At 47.1% G+C, this 20,618-nt stretch overlaps 1 protein-coding gene across 1 annotated transcript in view; it reads right to left on the reverse strand.

Moving 5' to 3' along the window:
• The window catches only part of LOC104639917 (gamma-aminobutyric acid receptor subunit alpha-3), a 90,520-nt gene that overhangs the window by 62,823 nt on the left and 7,079 nt on the right, over positions 1-20,618 (reverse strand). Inside the window, exons 2-3 of the mRNA XM_075763418.1 lie at positions 17,462-17,590; positions 12,995-13,116 (exon numbers count right to left, since the gene is read on the reverse strand). Of these exons, the coding sequence (XP_075619533.1) occupies positions 12,995-13,116; positions 17,462-17,550 (211 nt within the window). The 5' untranslated portion in view covers positions 17,551-17,590. The remainder of the gene's footprint in view (positions 1-12,994; positions 13,117-17,461; positions 17,591-20,618) is intronic.

The raw sequence follows: 20,618 nt of genomic DNA on the forward strand, positions 1-20,618 counted from the left end.
TGAAGTGCCAACATAATAATTTTCCCCTCATCCCCAACAGACGCAGAAGAGGTGGGCAATGCCCACTTTCTGATGCCATCAGATAGTCTAGTCACCCAGTTCCTCCCAAAACACATCAGCTGCAGGGACAGTTCTCCTGCAAGTCTCTAAGCCTACTGATTTCTCTGTTTTCCCCCTATTAAGATAGCAGTCCTCCTTCTGAGAGATCACCCTTGCTGGAAACAAACTGCCTGTCAGCAAACAGCATTAAATACAGAGTATCATATTCGACAGATAATGGCATGCTTTTAGTTTTTTCTCTCTTGAATTCAGGTCACACAACTAATGTCATCTCCAAATGCTGAAATCCTAGATGTGAAAAGGTAAAGCTTAATTGCCTTGAACAGCAACTCTTGTATTGACTCCAACATAAGGCCCATAAATATTAATACAGCTATATTTAGCCCCTTTCAATTATACATACAAAATTAAACATCTTTCTGGGAACAAATCAGTCTGGATAGGATTTGGTTTTATTTCCTTTTCAATGCATTCTGCATCAAAATAATAATAATAATTCTTACAGAGATAAGACTTTGAAAAAAAAGAACAGTGGATGGAGGCAGAGGCTTAAAGATACTTTCAGGGGGGGCACACGGGGGAACCAGCCCAGCCTGGGATCTTGGGGTCCCACACCACCTCTGGGAGGGGGATGTTCAAGGAGGGACTCCAGCTGGCCGGAGAGAAGAGGTCCTATCTGCAGCGGGGCCATGCCCACACGATGTCTTCTGCAGTTAAAGACCTTCTCTTTTGTATAAAAATCACATACACTTTCTCGATTTGCAAATTAATTATATGTTGCTTTCCTTGCGAAAGTGGGCTTAATGGTATTAACGTTACATGATAAAGAGAAGCTGTCAGAAAGCTTCTCTCATAATGATGGCTAGATTGATCAAGAAAGAAGAAAGGAGATTTCATGCTTTTGTTCTTTAACCCTTCCTCATGCAAGCAGACAGAGCCCTTTTCTACGAAAAGGCTTTTTCAAATTCTCAGGCGAGACCAGGTGCATCTCTCCAAAGGGAAGAGCTCTATCTTTCAAGAACAAAAGCCTCTAATTCAATTCCCACATGTGCACAGAGCCTTTACAGAACACACAACTTGTGGAAAGAAGAGTTTGCACCTTCATTTTTTAAAGGACAGTGGCCTTAACTGGCTAAAGTGACATTCACAGCTCTCCAGGAGACATGTCTTCAGGTGAGTAAGTAGGAATGCAGGACCGCAAAATTCTGATCTTGCCTGTATGGATACAAACAACTTCCTTGACAAGAATTCAGATGAGTGCAGTAAGCTTTGTGCAGAGCCTCTGCCACCTTCCCCTTTACAAATTGCTGTCTTTCGGATTTGGGTTTTTTTTTGTGGTCATCAGATCCTTTGCTTGACAAAGTTGCTTGTATCTGAACTGATCCTTCCAAAAAAGAGGCATCTGAATTGACTTTTGCAAGGTTGAAAAGTGTCTTGAATTTTCAGACACAATTTATTTCGCTCCAGTCGTGAATCATTCCATCCATTGATTCAGTCTGAACTTCGTCATCAATAGGATTTTCCAGTGGGTTTGGGGAAAAAAAATAAATCATATGCTTTTTCCACATCTGTTTTTCTCATAATTTTCGTTTGAATTATGTTCTTCCAGAAGGTAAACTGAACGAGGTGTCCTTTTCTCACAATGCAAATTGCAGATTAGAAAGTCTCTCTAGGCTATACTCTATGCTTACAATTGCCAGTACTCCACAAAGACTTTTTCTTAATAAACATTAGCTGTATGTCCTTGAGAGGCAGATTTTTAAAGTAGGCTAGTACACATAGACAGAGAAATCATTACATGAAATTCCTGCCCCACGAGACTCGGTGAGAGTTTTGCCATTTAGTGCAACAGGGTGAGAATTTCACTTTGACTTTTAACAGTACTTGGTTAAAGGACCCTGCATGGTTTAGCCTCATAGCCTTGCAGCAACTCACTGCCCAAAGCCCCATGCATCTTCCAGAGCCTCACGAACACTCCAATATTTTTATTTAATCAAACAATAACCTTTAAATAAATGAAATGGCTTTAACAAGCTGACAGGTCTGAATCAGCAGTATTAATCCCCCCTCTGCAAGGGGGCCAGGTAGATGTGGTTTGATTGCTTCTTCCAGATGGAACTGGGGTGAAATTCACCACCAACATGATCAGTTTGCCTCATCAGACATAATCAGTGCTTTTGTACAAGTACACGAACTGCTGCAAACATTTTATCTGCTAGTGCAATGAATAAAATAACTGCTGTTTCTTAAATATTTGACCAGTTGTTTCATCATCAGTTTCCCAGAACAAATGAACTGAAGTTGCTTTTAAACTCTCTAATACCTAATAAAAAACCTCAACTTATTTCACAATCCATATCAAAGACACATTATAAATCCTTTACATGGGACTAAACAAATGGAAATTCTAATAAATGAGTAGATGACATAGTCAAACAGATCAATAAAGACATCCTTGCAAGCAGTTTATAGCCATCTATAACATCATCTACTAACGTTCTTAACACTAACACATGTTCAACATGCTTAAACATCAGCTCCCCCGTTCCAAAGTCATTATAAAGAAATAGCATCATCCCATCTCCAAGACACACCCACCAGCTTCCCCTCAGGCAGGGATCAGCTGCCTAACACAATGGTTCACTGCAGGTGTCTGATCTAGCATTGAAGCTCTGAGATGTTACTCCAGTACAAATTACAGTACAAATCCTCCAAATGGATTCACTTTCCTAGAAAAATTTCTCACCCTTTGGGAAAAATCTTACTTCTTGCCTACATGTGTGGATATATGAAGGGGTTAGCAGCTTGGGGCAGACTCCTCATTGGAACCACACACAGCAAATGAAGGCATCATCTAAAAAAAGTCATCCAAAGTAGCATGAGAAATACCTTCCCCTCCACAACCCTGGCAGCCTGGGGCCTTGATTGTGGCCCCTCTGGAGAGCCAAGGCACATGCAGCCCATAGACAGCCTCATCGCTGGTGGTTGGCTTTGGCCACATGGCTGCCCCATGGAGAGGGTGGCTGGGCAGGGACCTGCCGTGGTGGTCCACTCCCTCCCACAGCACTGCAGGGGCACAGGCAGCTGTGAGATGCCCTCAAAGGACCCAGTGCTGACCTGAAGCACAGGTGCCATTTCACACCAAAAGCTATGAATCTCTTTTCGCAATGGGTTTCTGACCCATCCAGAGTGTTTGTGATATCCCTGAAGCTTTGATACAGGCTTGTTGCCCTAAGCAAATTCATAACTTATTTAAGAGAAGACTTTCACCCTTAGGCGTAGCTGTCAAGCCCGTACTCCTCTCTTGCCTTCTGACGTGTGCATGCCTTTTCATACAGGGCTCTCTCTCCCTGTTCGCTGTGGGTTTAAACAGCAGCACAACTGTGATTTCTGCATGAGAGAGGAGAGCAATGGGGCTGTGCAAATATATGGCAAAGCTGCCTTTGGAGAGCTGCACCAAGGGGAAGACAACTTTTTTTTAATTTGTTCATAGATCTTAACTTCAGAAGTTTGATGAGACAGAGCACGGTCCCTGTTGCCCAGAAAGGTAAATAGAAGAAAACGCTGTTCAGACAATGCCTCAGCTCCAAATTAAAACTCTTCAAGGAATCTCAGACAAAGACAAAAATCTGAGATAAGACATGGATTTTTTTCTAAGAAAGGATCAAATTTCTCCCTGGAGTAATCAATACAAGACATGAAGTCAGATCAGAGAGAAGAGATGAGAAGTTGGGAGAGGTGGAACATTAAGACAGAAAAACAGATTAAACACAGTTCTGGAAACCCTGGAAATCATAACAAACCACAAAGGACCACTGGGTTTGTCATCTAATGTTTCTCTTTCACAAACATTAGATCTAGATAATGTTTATGACAAAATGCAGGCAGCTTTATCCTGCACAGGTGAAAAAACTGCAGAATAGCTCAAGGCCAGACTGAGGCCAGCCTCCCTGGACACCCGGTCACCAGCTCTGCTGCAATGGGGAATGGGACACACTGCAGTGGGATTCTGCCACCACTGCTCAGGTGTCCCCACAGTCAGAGGCAGTGCCCAACGCTTCAGCCAAGGGACCAAGAGCAGTCCTGCCTCCACCCCTCTGCCCACCACCAAGCACCTGAGAGCTGGGCTTCCGCACACTGCAACTTTTCGTGCACCCAAAGAGCCTGCAAGTGTCCCTTCCCCAGGGCTTTGCAACCTATCTCCAGAAGTAAAGGACAATTTTAACATTTCATCCAGTTTTTAGGAAAAAAAAAGTTCTCTAAACTTCAATCTGGACAATTTCACACTTTCTACTACTATTATAGGTTACTCTCACTGCAAACAGACTTCTTCTTGGATCTTGCCAGGCAGATAAGCCCTCACTGTTTCAGCTTGAAGAGCACTGTACTTTTGAGAGAAGTCAGTTAATTTAACTGACTATTTCAGCACCTCTGCCTTAATACTCACATAACAGACAAGCCCTTACCTGCAGGAGGTCAGGAGAAAATGACAGATGCACTGAGGTGTAACACACCAAGCATCTCAAGGGAATGCGTCAACCTAAAGGGAGCTGCTCTAACCTAAGTCCAAAATCTTTTGGCCATCAGCACTTGAATCAGTGAAATACAGCTGGCGAGAGAGGGATACAGAGCCATCCTGCCAAATTATACCATCATTAAAAAAGCAGGAAGAAACACTGCACTGCAGAAAGAAGAGACAAGAAAAACTCCAACCGAGGTATGCTTCACTTTTAGAAAAGAATAAAGGGAATACATCAACAGGATAAATATTAACAGGCAGCTAGAGATCAAAACCATTAGCAGGGCAGAGCTGACATAGTAAGGCCAGATAAAAGGCACTGTAGGCCCATGTCAGGCATCCTCTTGCTGCCAACCTTGAGGACAACGAATGGACACCATGCCCTGTCCCCAAGGAAGAAGAAACCAAAGGGACCAAGTGCCTCATTCTGCCTAGGGAATTGTATTGCTTTAATCCAGTTGCCTGTGTTTGCTGGTTCCAGTAAACTCTATGCTCTGAAACCATTGTAGGCTCCCAACCCTCAGCTGTCCAGAGGCACATCATGTAGACATGGACTGGCAGGATGGTCGCCAGCCACGACTCCCTTGGCAGGGCCTAGTCAGCTATTTAGGGACTCCACAGACACGTGGTAGAAACTTCAAGTAAATACCGTGTGTTACCTTGTAATTGATGCTGCATCCAGGACAGGTAACACTGGATCCTAGCTGCTTAACATGGCACAAATTACTTTTTAATTGCAATTGGGAAAACTGGCTTATCTAGAATGTTTACAGCCTGTCTTTTAGAAAACTGAACAGCCTGCTCTCTCCTTCTCTTCCCTGGGGCAAAATCTTTTCCTCCTCAGCATCCCCTGGAAAAGGCTCTCCTGGTTTTGGCTTAATTTTCTTCAGAGTAGCTAGCATGGGGCTATGTTTTGGATTTGTGCTGGAAACAGTGTTGGCAATATGGAGATGTTTTCGTTACTGCTGAGCAGTGTTTACACAGAGTCAAGGCCTTTTCTGCTCCTCACACCAACCCACCAGCGAGTAGGCTGGGAGTGCACAAGGAGTTGGGAGGGGACGCAGCCGGGACAGCTGATCCCAACTGACCAAAGGGATATCCCATACCACATGACATCATGCTCACAATGTAAAGCTGGGGGAAAAAGAAGGAAGTGGGGATGTTTGGAGTGATGGCGTTCGTTTCCCCAAGTCACCGTTACACATGACAGAGCCCTGCTTTCCTGGAGAAGGCTGAACACCTGCCTGCCGATGGGAAGTGGGGAATGAATTCCTTGTTTTGCTTTGCTTGCGTGTGTGGCTTTTGCTTTATCTATTAAACTGTCTTTATCCTCAACACATGGGTTTTCTTACTTTTTTACTTGTCTGATTCTCTTCCCTATCCTGCTGTGGGGGAGTGAGCAAGTGGCTGTTTGGTGTGTAATTGCCAGCTGGGGTTAAACCACGATGATCCTTTTTGGCACCCAATGTAGGGCTCGAAGCGTTTGAGATAACGACGAGTTTGATTGAAATGTGGTAGATCAAATTTATAGCTGTTATCACTGTTTAGCTATTAATTGGCAGGCTCCTTATGCTTGCCATGGGGCTTGCTTGCCTTACTGTACAGTAGAGTCTAGTGCTCATTAGTGGCTGCTTTTTGCTTTCGCTGCTCACTGTACTGCTGTGCTGCACATCATCTTACTGTGCTGTGCCTGGGAACATTTTGATAACAGCAATGGCGATGTGCCTGGGCTGGCAGATGGCCAGGGCATCCTTGCTGTTTCTGTGCTGCTGTCCTGGACAGGCTGGAACTCCTGTGTGCACTCAAGTCGAAGGGACTGTGACCTGTGGATGAGTCCACGTGGGAGCAGGACACCCCAAAGCACCTGTGGCTGTGAATAATTCCACATCAGAGCAGATACACCTCAAAGCGTCTGTGGCTGTGGTTACGTCTGTGCTGCAGCAGGTATACCTCTGAAGGGATTGTGGCCCAAGGGTAAGTCCATACTGGACTAGGTATATCTCAAAGCATCCATGGCTGTGGATAAGTCCATGCACCAGCAGATACACCTTGAAGCATTAGTGGCTGCACATGAGGTCGTGCTGGAGCACTTCAAAGCGTGTGGCCATGGATAAGGCCATGATGGAGCAGGTACACCCCTGGAGGGACTGCAGCCATGGTAAGGCCATGTTGGGGCAGGTTTACTTCTGAAAGGACTGTGGCTGTGGGTAAGGCCGTGTTGGAGCAGGTGTATCTCTGAAGGCATTGTGGCTCATGGAGAAGGCTATGCTAGAACAGTTGCACCTCAAAGCAACTATGGTTGTGGATAAGTCTATGCTGCAGCAGGTATACCCCTGAAGAGACTGTGGCTCATAGATAAGGCTCCATTTGGAGCAGGTACACCCCTAAGGGTCTGTGGTCCGTGGATAAGTTCAAGCCAGAGCAGGGGCAAGGGGAGTTCATTGCAATTGAACATTTAATTTAACAGACCTTGTTCTGGTCCAAAGGGACCAGGGGTGGAGATTGTAATGGAAATACCTTTAAATTGTTGTAACCCGGGATTTGAGTTTCATGTTATAGAAATTACTATGGCAGGAATCACCTGAACCAATGGAGGACAAGCCTTGCAAAAAGCTGTACAAGAAAGAGCAGCAATGACTTGACCTGAGCTGGCTTTGGTGCTCAGTAACTCCACACAACACACCACCTCTCCTGTCCTGAGGGACTACCATAACAGATGGAGCCTAAAGTCATGGACTAAATGAACTCAGTGGACATTTTGTGAACATTAGTGGACATTTCAAAGACATTTTATAGGTGTGGTCCATAGACTAAGGGAATGATATCTGTGTATTATATAAAAGGATGGGAAGGGGGGGGTGGTTAATGAGGTTGTATTGGATAGTGTGGGACTTGAGCATGATGTAAATGGTATGGAATAAGGGGTAGAGAATCTGTTGCTTTTGGCTAGGATAGAGTTAATTTTCTTTATAGTAGCTAATATGGGGCTATGTTTTGGATTTGTGCTGGAAACATGGCCTGCTTTTCAGCTGGGTTAGAGTTAATTTTCACAAGAAGCTGGGAGGGGACTCAGCCAGGACAGGTGACCCAAACTAGCCAAAGGGGTATTCCATACCATATGAAGTCATGTTCAGCATATAAAGGAGGGCTAGCTGGGGAGAAGTGGTGGCTCCCAGCCATAGGATGAGAAATTGCATTGTGTATCACCGTTTTTGTCTATTCTGTTATAATCACTGTTGTTATTTTCCTCTTCCTTTGCTGTCCCAGTAAACTGTCCTTATCTCAACCCATGAGTTCTACCTTTCTCTTCCACTTCTCCTCCTCATCCCACCAGGGAGGCTGGGGGTGGGGAGGGGTGAGGGAGCGGCCGCATAGTGCTCAGTTGCTGGCTGGGGCTGAACCAAGACACAAGAGTGTTGATAATTCACAGATGTTTTCATTGCTGAGCAGTGCTTACACAGCGTCAAGGCCTTTTCTGCTCCTCACACCACCCCACCAGTGAGTAGGCTGGGGGTGCACAAGGAGTTGGGAGGGGACACAGCCAGGACAGCTGACCCCAAAGGGATATTCCATACCATATGGTGTCATGCTGAGCAATAAAAAAAGCTGGGGGGACATTTGGAGTGATGGTGCTTGTCTTCCCAAGAAACCACTACGTGTGATGGAGCCCTACGTTCCTGGAGAAGGCTGAACACCTGCCTGCCAATGGGAAGTGGGGAATGAATTCCTTGCCTTGCTTTGCTTGCGCGCACAGCTTGTGCTTTCCCTATTAAACTGTCTTTATCTCAACCCACGAATTTTCTCACTTTTACTCTTCTGATTCTCTTCCCCATCCCGCCGCGGGGGGGGTGGGGTGGGGTGGGGTGGTGGTGGTGACCAAATGGCTGCATGGGGCTTAGCTGCCGGCTGGGGTTAATCCATGACAAAGACCAACAGTTTTCTGGAGCACAGGCTTCCCCTGACCACCTGATACAGAGAGTTCGTCCACCACTACTCCAGATGCCCTCTGGGTTCCTCATCCTTACACCAAATAGCACCTCAGACACACCCCCAGCCCTCATGAAGCAGACAGTCTCTGGCTGAGCTGGAAGAAATCCCTATCCTGTTTTGCAAACAGCTACGGAAAGGCCCCACGTGCCTCCTCCCTGAGTAGTAAGGTGCTCCCCAATAGCTTTGTATTTCTAAAGCATGTTAAAATGATTCTCAAGGCTGTAAGGAAGCAAAAGGCTGGGGCAAGTCTGGAAACCTCCTCTCTGTCCCTCCCAGGCATTCACAAGATGGTTGTATTTTGGTTGCAGCACAATGGACCCAGTTAGGACATAAGGCTGCAGGAGGTACAGCCAAACAGGAACCATCACTGAACCTCAAACAACCCAACCACCACATCCCCTCTCATGGTAACTGTGCTGGGCATCACACTGGCTGTGTAAGGATTGCAGAACTTCCATCACTCTTCACAGTAAGCAGCACAAGGATATACAGGGTATTTTTGTGCATCAGTCATTCTTGGAGGATCACTCATGGTCCTATTGCTCACATGACACTCCTTGAGCATCTCTTCTTTTTGGGTATAGGATGTCTCTCCCTTTGTCAGTCATGACATACCTCTTTCTCATGGCCACATCTCCTCTCTCCTACTCTTGCAAGCAAGGCAAGCTCCAGGTTCAAAACTGAGGCCTTTCCATGTGCCAGCTCTGCAGGCAGTCCCAGCAAAGAGAATTTGAGAGCTATAAATAGGTGGCCCTCACCATAGCCCTCATGGGGCTGGGCAGAGGATCTGTATGATTGCACAGCTCCAGTCCAGGAGTGGAAGCCAGTGCTGTCAATAGAAACTCTCAGTGGGAGATTTCTTATCCTGCAAGGTTGGCCATGACAACAGATGTATCCATCCCCTCAGGGTCCATTTCTGTTCCTCTTCTGACTTAATAACCAATCTGCCCTGTGTTTTCCCAGGGGAAACACAGGTTATCTGCTGACATTGCCTTCCTCTCTTCCCCCACGCTGAGTCCTGTAACCATCTATTTATGCAGTTACCCCTTCCCCAAGCCCAGACTATATTTCAGTGGTCATGTTGCCAAAAAAAAAGGCTCAGCTCTGTTCCTAAGAGTGAGCCAGCCCCAGCTCACCTGGCAGAGACATGGAGAAAGCTCCTATCAGACACGTAAGACTTCTCTGTGACACCAATGGTCATGTCCGCAGTGCTACGGGGCGTTCCTGCAGAAAGAGGCATCTGACAGCCACCATCTCTCCCCACCTCTCCTCTTCTAAGTTAGCCTGGAGTGTGCTCACAAACCTCTACCTGCTGTCATGACTGCAAGAACTCCTTGCAGGAGAGGATATCCTCAGCCACGTCCTGGGGGTGGGAGCAGCAGCAGCGCACAGGACCTCCCTCGCCTGGAGCCTGGCTCTGCAGCACTGGCCACTCCTGAGCAGCCTCAGCACTGGTTTGCTTCAGTTTGTGTCTGCAGCATCCTAGTAGGAAAAGGAGCTCTGGCATTGGAGCTATTAGAGTGGGTGGCAGCAGATGGTGAAAACAGAGGGGATAAGAAAATAAATACAAAGAGGCTATCTTGAGGGGAAAAGTCATCACATCAACACTCTGTTGCTTACACAGTCTTTTTTCCCAAAGCCTAAACAAACATTGCTCAGTTCCTGGCGCACAAGGAAACGGTTCTGCTGAAGGTGGGGGACAGGCACCTGGGCACACGCAGCACTGTGCAGCCCTGAGAGGTGCTGCAACTCTGCACCCTGCTCAGCCCTTTGTATCTCAACCCAGTGTTTTCAGGGGGATCCATCTCATACAGAGCAGGGAAACTAAGGCCAAGAAGGGAGTCTGCCTGTCCTGCTTCCCAGTTACACACAATTTAGGCCAGTCCATCATTCCATTAGGCTGTGCGTGGGCTCAATACCACAACATCTACCCTTTCCACGGACACCAAAGCAGGACTGCATGGTGCTCTCTGAGGGGAGATCTCATCACAGCCTACAGCTTCCTCACAAGGGGGAGAAGGGGCAGGTGCTGATCTCCTCCCTCTGGTGACCAGTGATAGAGCCCATGGGAACGGAATGAAGCTGTGACGGGGGAGGTTTAGGTTGGATATTAGGAAAAGATTCTTCACTGAGAGGGTGGTTGGGCACTGGAACAGGATCCCCAGGGAAGTGGTCACAGCACCGAGCTTGACTGAGTTCAAGAAGTGTCTGGATGACGCTCTCAGTCATATGCTCTGATTCGGCTGGTCCTGTGTGGAGCCAGGAGTTGGACTCAATGATCCTTATGGGTCCCTTCCAACTCAGGATATCTTATGATCCTATGATCCTAATGGATGCTCTTGCCTGACATCTTCAGAAAAGCAATATTTGTGAGGGAAATGGAGAGAGCCAGTGCTGGGTCTACAGGCACTGCCCAGTCCTATCTCACAGGAAAACCAACGTACCTTGTAAGTCACTGAATCACAGTGCTGATTTGAAGCAAAGCAATCCCTTTCACAGATCTCACATAACCTAGGACAGCAGGAGCCCATCTCTTGCTGACTATCACCCCCAGGTTATTTGATTAACCCATAATTTTGGAGTCTGCCAGCAGGGCCATTTCTGCTTCTCTGGCCACCAGCGGCAGGGGGAAAGGTCTTTCCGTCTAATGCTCTTCCTGATAACAGCGCCTGACAGACCTCCAAGGAATAAAAGCCAAGACTTGGGGGAAAACAGGTACAGCTGAAAGTGGGGAGAACCTGGCTCACCAGGCTGCCCATACACACACACATGAGGACAACCTCATTGCCAACCAAGAGCCCCCAATCCTGTAGCCCTTGTCAAAACCTCCCGTCTGGGTCCGTGAGAGTGCTCCATGTGGGGAAATCAGAGGTGAAAGCAGTCTACACATGCAATGTCTGGTTCGGGCAAAGGCAATTTATTATGTTAAGTACGTCTATTAAAGGATCTAAAGCAACAGAGCAGAGATGTTCCCAAGAAGGTCTTAACTTCCCCAGCAAGGGGCTCCTGGGAGTCCTCTTGTTAATACTTTGCATAGGGTTGTCTGCAACTGAGCCTACAGTGAACATAAATGCCCCCTCAGTCCCTTACAGAATTCGTTTCAGTTAAATCAATACAGACATCGGGGAGACTTAAGGAAAAAAAGCTATTAGTGGACCGCAGTTAATTCTGGGGGAAAGAAACAAGCAACAAAAGCAATAAACCTGATGGATGGCTTATGCAGACACAGTAACCCTTTCCTGGTCTGGGTTCTGCAGTGTGGCAGCCCGTCAGAGGTGAGGATGCTCACTGGAGAAACCCTTCTTCCCCAAATTTTGCATGGTCTCTGCTTGGGATCAAATTACTCCTGGACAGGTGCAGGGCAGAGGGCCATGGCACAGAGGTGGACATGGGGCTGGGAAGAGACAATGAGGCTGCTCTGAAAAACGCAGGGTACATTTCCAGGCTAGCACTGTATCACCGGAGCCCTCATCAGTATGCAAGAGTTCAGGAAGGCTTGTTTCCAGCCTCCCTTGGCAGCTCCCTTGGGCCTTCAGGGAACAGGGGAGAACACGGTGACTCCAGCTTTGGGTGGGAGTCATGGTCCAGCAGCATACCTTTGCAGGAGAGCTCAGAGCACCTTCAGTGGCCCCTGTGGCACACAGTCGCGGGTACCTGAGAGGAGTCATCTTCTCCGCCACAGCAATGCCCCTCGGCAACAACACACCAAGAAATCACACAGGCTCAAGTCTCCCTCATCTCACCAAGAAAGCTCATGTCTTCCCCACACAATCTCCCCCCTTGCTTCTGCATCCTTACATCACAGTAAATGTATGCCGTAAGGATTGGGAGGAAGGTGACTACCATGCTTTGCTTTCTAAAGCACCTTAAACATCTGTGTGTGCTTGGAAAGAAACTCAGGAGCAGTAGCTATAATGGCAGTGGTGTTAAAAGCAGCTCAAGAGAGAGCATAGCCCAGCTGACTGCCCAGTGCCCAGACTGGCACACAAAGAGCTTGTCACATAGGAACCCATATTGGAAATAACTGAGATGTCGAGATAGAGGCTCTGTAGAGAAGTCCACTGACTAAAAGCAACACCAACATGAGTGAAGGTCCTGCAAACTGGTAGTATCATTACTTCTGAAACGGTAATGTCTATAAAAGTAGCAGAAGTAAGTTTAATCATATTTGCTCCATCTACAGGCCTATGAATGTAATGTCATAGAAGACCACAGCAGTCAGAGACTTGCACCTCTCATCAAACAAACTATCAAACAACAAGATAGCATGGACTCAAAATAGGGGAAACCAGCAACAGACCGACTCTGGCACTGAACCAGCCTCTCCCTCCCGACAGCAGCAGACTTTTTAATGTCATCTGTGCAGGCCTCTCATTTCTAAAGCTACACAGCTGTAGCTATACATCTTCTCTCCACCCAACTAACCTCCAAGTCCAGGTCTTAGACGGTTGTCATATCCATCCAATAGCCTGTCCAGGATGCGGGTGAAAATGGTGATGTTATCTTTGCTGTCATCGACGACGTCTGAAACATGCTTCTGAGAAAGCCTGGCACACGGGGGAAAAAAAGAGGATAAAACATCATCAGAAGAGAAACCTACTCTTTACACACTCTGAACAGTTACTGGAAATGAAGGGGTGTTGGGTTCAGCCTGTGCTGCAGTGGGGCCCTGAGCTGCAGGATGGGGCATGCCTGTTGATAAGGTGATGTGCTTGCAGGAACTCCCCACAAGGGCATCTCGAATCATCTCCCCTCTGGCCTCTGCCACCGCAGCTCTCACTGTGGAAGCTGAGGCATCCCCACTGCCCCCTCCCCACCCTTCCATGCTCAGGGCCAGCAGCACCATGGGTAGCGGTTTAGGAGTCCTGTTTTTTCAGGAGCCTTCCCCTGCCCCAGCATCCTTTGCCTTGCCCCTAAGAAGGGCATTTTTATGAAAAGAGGCTGTGGGAAGCTCCGTTACTCAAGTGCCAGTATCTCCTTATAGGCAGCATGGAAGAAGCGATGCCAGTTATTTACCATATAGAGCTATTTCAAAGTTCTTTGCTCCTGAAGAGGGAAGGGAGGCAGAAAAGTAGGAATTCAGTAAAGCAGACTTGAAGCCTGAGTCTATCATTAAAACTCTTCATGAATCATTTCTGTGGTTTGTTGAGCTTTCCCTGTTTATAAACCAAATGATTTTTCATGTTCCTATCTCTGCTCAATGCAAGAAGCCTGGAAGCCCCCAAATAAGATGATTTCCTCAGGGCATTTTCTGCCCCAGGTGGAATAAAATAAGTAGTAAATTTCTCAAACAAAACTCATCTCACCAAACAAATCTTCAACGCAGTTTTGCAGGCTCAAGGGGCTCAAATAATACATTTTGCATTTTGTGTCTCCCTTTCAATCAACAGAAAAGGAGCCTGTGAATCCCTCTGAAACTGACTGTATCCAAAAGAGATTTCAGACAACACAGAGTACTGGTGCTGTGGCTCCAAGCACAGCTTTCCCCAGCAGAAATAGCTGTTAGGACCAAAACAAATGGAAAGGCAGAAAATTAAGTTACAGAAAACCAAAAGAAAAATCTATAGAGATGCAGAGATTGCAAGGAAGATGGACGAGAAAATAAAAGACACCAATGAGACCAAAAAAAGATGAAGAGGCACAGACAGGCAGCAGCATGGCTGAGGAAGCGCAACCAGGTCGGGGGAGAAAAGGCTGCTGAAGCAGAGGGATGCTCAGCAGCAGCACCAGGAGCCCCTTGGGAGCGGGGCAGCCCGGACTGGCAAATCAGCCCCGTGCCACTAACTGGAGAGATAAGTGACTAGTGATCACTGCCCAGATGAAGACCACGAATGTAGCAAACTAGAGAGACACTGGTGTTGCAAGATGTGGGTGCAATTACCAGGGAGGGCACCTATGACCCTCTGAAGCAGGGTCCCACTCCCCCCCAACTGGGGAAAAGAAGCCCCTAAATTGTTGCTTTCTAATACTTCTGTCCCACTCTCCTTCTCCTCCCCAGCCTCATTTGCTCCAGTTGATGTGTTGCAGCCACTGGTTTAAGCTTGCATCAGGAAGTAATTGGGGAAAAAAAACCACAGAAAGACGAATTTAAGAAGTTCAAAGCTTAATCCTGCTGCATCCCATCTGGTTAGACTAGGTACCCTGACACTACTGGTCTGTTTTGTAAATACTCTGTCAATAGGATGACAAGTAGCAGAGCTGGCTTTGGGGTTTTCTATCAAAATGTTCTCCCAACAGAAAACCACCTTCTGTAAGATAAAAGAATAGCAAAAAGTATGTTCTAGCCAAAGAAGAAAAATTGAGAGCAGTGTATGGGTATTTTTAAAGTGAGGCTGAATCAATACTATTCAGCATGCTGCAGCTAATTGAAATATTCCATTTTGGGCAATTTTGACATTAATTTGTGTTGGCATCAATGACCAAACACTCCAGGAAATTGTATTTCAAGTGCTTGAGGTTTGCTTCTCCAGGGATTGGATCCCACTTCTCACAAGGCTGCTTGGCCTCTGTTTTTTAGCAAACCAATACCTGCTATCATGGGAGAAATGGTCAAGCCAGGAAGCTCAGCCTACAAGAGCCCAACGAGAGTAATAAAGTGCTTAAACTGCAGTTCCCATAGGGTATGGGGGATGGGAGGAGGAGACATGGTTGGGAAAACACCCATCCAGCCCTAATGCAACCTGTCAGATCCAAAGCATGAAAACACCACTGATACTATGAACTGCATCACAGCCTTGAAGACTTCCCATTTGAATCAAAACACTGGTTTTGGCTTTTCATCTGGACTTTAAATGTTTGAAATAGCTGAACTCCCTGCAGGTAAGTAGAATTTTGAGGAATTTAACAAATGCCTACTGTTATTAATGAGGTTTCAATTGTACCAGCTTCCAATAGATGTCATGGTTAAAAGCAATCTGTACCGGTGTCTGCTGATGGGTATATAAGCATCTATAACTTATGAATAGCTATCATGCTCATGAAAGCTCATTCATTAATGTTTTATAAGCTATCTTTAAAAATTACCTGTGATATAAAGAGCAAGAGGACAGATTTTTGTGAAGGAACTCCTGGTGGAGGCTCAGCGGTGATGGGAAAAATGAGTTTACAAATTTTGAACCTGTTTTACTTAGCCTGACATTTGAGATTTTGACTTCAGTGTGAGCAGTGTGGGATTCACTTAGTAGGTGCCAGGGAAAGAATGGCGCAGGCAGGGCAAGGGAAAGGTGCAGACAGGGGAGAGCCAGCAGCACCTCGGCCTGGCACCTGATTTGGGCTAATTCTCCATTCCAGCTGAGGTCTGGTTAGGTTAACCTTAACATAAAGCTAAAGCTGCCCAAGTCTCATTTATCTGTCTCAAAGCCCCCGTGAAGAACTCTAAGGAACTACAAAGAGGTATGGGGATCATGGTTTTAAAATAACTAAAAGCCTTTAGGCAGGGAAGACAGAGGTTTACAGCAAATTTAATTAGGATAGGCTTGAGGAAAAGTCATTACCTCACCATCTGTCCCTTAGCTCATGCTCTCTGGAGAGCTGGCTGCCACATTGGCATGCTAACCTCCAAACAAGGGTCCCCTCGTATGCAATTTAGGAAACAAATCCTCCTGCAGACCAGAGCGATACCCACGTGGCAGGCAGTGAGGGAGCAGCGGCAGCAGCATCAGTGAAAATGTGATGGGGCCGAGGGGGGAAGGCAGAGGCAGGGCTGCAGGCACAGGGGCTGCTGACACGCCCCTGCAGCCAAGATGGGGACAGGGACCCAGCCCCAGCGGGCTGGAGGGGAAGGTGAGAGGCCAGTGCCTGGAGCTGCCTGTGCCTAGACAGGGGCAGGCAGCCGTACATCGATATGAGGGTCAGCATCTACATGTCAAGGCATGCTCGGGATGCATTTGCTTATGCAAAGTGAGATCCAAGCAGATGAAGTGGTGTGGGCAGGACAGGGTAGGAGCAGAGAGGTGTGTGGGTGAAGTAGGAGAGGCAGCACTGACATTTTCTCATGCATGAAAATCCTTGATCGCTGCTGGACTTGTAACTCAGCAGACAGCATTTCAGTGTCCGTACCTGGCATTCTAAAGGCTTTTCTAAATTTTTTATAGAAGTCATGTATTATTTGCATTTCTCTCCCTCTGTGCAGACCTTCTCCCTCCCCACGGCTGGCAGGCTGTGCTGGGGGTGTCTCTGCCTCCCTTCCTCAAAGGGTTCTCTGAGCTCATCAAGCCTCAGTAGAGGCTCCGGCAGGATGCAGAGGAGGGCTGCAGAACCTGTCACGGATTAACAGGCTTTCGTCTTCTTCTAACGGCTCCCAGAGGCTGGGAAGGTGAGGCTGGTGGCAGCGTTCTCTGTGCTGGGACAGCCGGAGCCTGCACACCCAGCGGCACCAACCCAGGCCAAGGGCGAGCAGCGTGCCCAGCCAGGGCTGGCCAGAGCCTCCCTGTGATACAGCAGATCAGGTGTGCTGCTTGTGGGTCATTGTACTACAAACAGCCAAACAGCTGAAGCAGTTTAATTTTCTTTTCTTTAAAAGAGTATTAAAAAAATGGGGGTGGGGGGAGTCTCTCTTTCAGGTTAAAACTCATCCAAGCCAAGTCCTTGCCCAGAGTGAATTGTGCAGTGGCCAAATCTGAAAACTGGTTTTGTTGCAAAAGAATGCTGACAGCTGTCCTTAGTGAGAGCACCTCAAATAATGCTAATGTAATCAGTCAGCTCAGCTACGAGGGACTGAAAAGTCTGCTGGTGAAAGGCACAGGGACAGGGGCAAGGGGAGGGTCAAACACAGTGGAGACACTTTTTTGTGCTTTGCCCTGGACTACTTCACACAGGTACTGGCCCTGGGATATTTAAGTACAGTAAGAGGATTGCAGCCTTGGCCAACAGCCTCAGTGCTCACCACCTTACCCAGCATCAGCAGGGAGAGCCAAAACCAGGACTAGGACTCCAAGGCTAATGAGAGAGAGCGATGCCATTCCCAGGAGCCTCAGTGCCATGGCGTCAGCACGTGGCGACCAGCAAGCAAGCCTCCAAAACCTGCAAGGGTGGGCGCAGAGGGGAAGGAGAGAAGAAAAAAGAGATTTTATTTACTAGGAGGAAAGCCATCAGCTTAGTTCAGTTTTTCCCAGCACTTCATCCTTGTTGGCCAGCAGTCAGTATTTCTGGGATCCTGTATTTGAAGTCCCAGAGACCCCCCCAGGGATCAAAGGCAGCAGCATCCCCTGCAGCACTGCTGGCCCTGGGGAAGTTGCAGCATGGGGTCAGAGCCAAGCATGTACATGCACATACAAACCCTCACCCCACGTTCACAGCACATCCAGCAGCTCCCCAGGTGCTTCAGCACCTGGCACCAAGCGCATAGCTCCAGTTCCAAAATGACCACACTGATTCTTCTTCCACCCATTGCTTCCTCCTCCTCACCCCGTGCTCTCAGTCACCACCCTTGCCTTGCAGCAGTTCCCAGCTCCCCCCGCTACCTGTGCTGCCTTGGGGACACCCACACAGCAGAACCACTTGCAAAGTCTCAAGACCCATTTTTTTTTTCCCAAACATCTTTTTCTGGACAGTCAGGCCCTTATTTAATTCTGGTAATGACACTGCCAGAAATTAAGTTTGGACACTGAGGCCTGAGGTAGTGGGAGTGTTCAACTGTACCGCACTTAATGTACTCAGATATTTCATTAATGCTCAGTTTTACTTTTATTGTGATGTTATTGCACATTTAACTGCCTTCCCCTTTTCTGATTCTCATTATGTTGATGCACCTTGGAACAGCACTGCCAAGCAACAGCCTGTATAAATACAGCTTGTCGTGACGTCTCCCCAACACGACACCTCATGTCTGGCACACACGGGATTCAGCCCAGCAGAGGCACCGTGGCAGCCAGGGACAACCGGCCAGTGTGAGCCCCCTAAGCCATAATGAAAGCTCACTTCAACCACACCCTGCAGAAACCAGGGCAATATGTTGTTGCCAGCCAAATCTGAGTTCTGGATTTCCCCACTCAATAGGCACACCAACATTGCAGAGCCTCAAGCAGCTCCTTCCAGCAGTGAAGGAGATGCTAGGTTGAAAGCCAAACCCCACCACACCTGAATGGCATTTCTCAACTAGCAGAGGGTTGCCCCAGAATGAAGGGGGCAGATAAGCCTATGCAAGGGCTACCAAGGACCAGGAGTTTCTGTACATGGACATAAGAGACGGGAACCCTCAGCAGAAATCCCATGCAGAGAGAGCAGAGAGCTCAGCCAAGCAGGATGGAAACACCTGGAGATCATGTATAGCATGGATGTGCTGGGATGTGCATCTGGCTACCCCTGCCACAGACAACTGGAAGAGAAGAAAGGACACAGGACCAGGCTGCGTCATACCACCATTCTGTATTTTAGCTACCCCTGGTCACCCCACACCACCTTTGGCCCTATGATGTGTGGATGCTGTGCCTGATCCTTGCTTTTTAGCTCAGTACAGCTATAGGAGGACATGAGCTGCCATGCAGGCAGAAGATAAGAGACAGACACTACTATCCACCCACCTCAGCTTTTGTTCTGGCAAGATATTCACTAATGGCAGGCACAGGAAAAAAATTAGCATTGGGCCCTAGTATTGCCTTGCGTAGAGCATACTTCAGACACGTTACCATTATCTTCCTCTCCATCACTCACTTAAAATCCTTGCAAATATCAGTGCATGGATTAATTTAGTGCATGTGAGCATTTGTCGGTGTGCTCAAGCCTTGTTTAATCAGGATGCTACCTAGGGAAGCACAGCCTTCGCACCAAAGGAGCACACGCTTACCGGAGGCTGCAGGACCCTTCTGGCATGGGCACAGCTACACCTCTGGTGAGACAAGCCCTGATTCAGGATGGCTCCTCTGGCTCCTGCTACCCCTCTAGCTGAGAAGGGACACACGGTCCTTGGAAATTCAAGTATTTGCTGATGAAGCACAAATTAAGAGGCTGAACATCTGTTCTGTGGGAAATTCCAACAGTTGGGGGAGACTCGTTCCAAATCACAATGATGACAGCTAAAATGTTGATGTTTCTTACAAGGCAAATTCAAAACTCCTTCAATTAGCAGCTCCTCAACAGATTTCCTTTCAACTTTTCTCTTTCATTTCACTTAAACTTGCATATTATACAATAGGATTTAATTGAAATTTTTTTTCTAAGGCAATTTCAAACACTAGCCAAAAGCAAAAAAAAAAATATTGCTTGCTTTCCTCTCCCCTCCCCACACCACCATTGAAAAATTTCATTGAAATCAACACTTTCCCATTCAACTGCTGAATAGTTTATTTTGGCAGAATTTGCACTGACAGCATTTTTTGACCAGGGGATATCCACACAAACAAGGACCTGTTGGTTTTGCAGCAGATGCCTCCTGGCTCTGCAGGAACTGTTCTGACTCCTCTAGAACATTTTGGACCATCTTTGTTAGATTTAGTGAGACCACGGGCTAGGGAGATTACGCACCAAAGGTGGGACAGAGCAGCTAAAGAAATAGACCAGAAAATGAGGCAGCAAGGTAACTCAGAAGAGATAGGGTCAGGAACAGTGACAAAAGCCAGAAGCACTTACACCTTCCATGTAGATGTGTATAAGACCTGCCTTGTCTATGCCAAGAAGCTCTAAATAACCACATTTCCACCAAACCTTGTCACACAAGTTTTCCTTCAATATTATATAGAGATGAAAGACTAATTTTCTACTGTGGATAGTTCTGTCAAGGAAGGTGCTAGCCAAGGATAACAGGGCTGCTTGAATAAAGTTAAATACATGCTTAAGCCTTATTTTAAGCATCAGAACCGGTTCTATATACCTGCACTTGGATAAAAATCTGTTTTTCACTGCTTGCCCAAGTAATTACTTTGCTAGCCACGGCTTGGTTTGCTGGCACAGAGAATGCCCCCAAAATCAGGTGTGAGTGTACTTGGATGGCTGGTTTGCTATGGCTGTATTATGGACAAAGGAAGGACAACACAGCATGGAAAATAGCTTGGCACTGTTTTCTACCACTTTCCTTTGGTTCTTGTATTGTATTTTTCCTGGGGAGCTGGATAGA

This window comes from Balearica regulorum, chromosome 11, assembly GCF_011004875.1.
Source record: "Balearica regulorum gibbericeps isolate bBalReg1 chromosome 11, bBalReg1.pri, whole genome shotgun sequence".
In the NCBI taxonomy this organism is placed as follows: Eukaryota; Metazoa; Chordata; class Aves; order Gruiformes; family Gruidae; genus Balearica; species Balearica regulorum.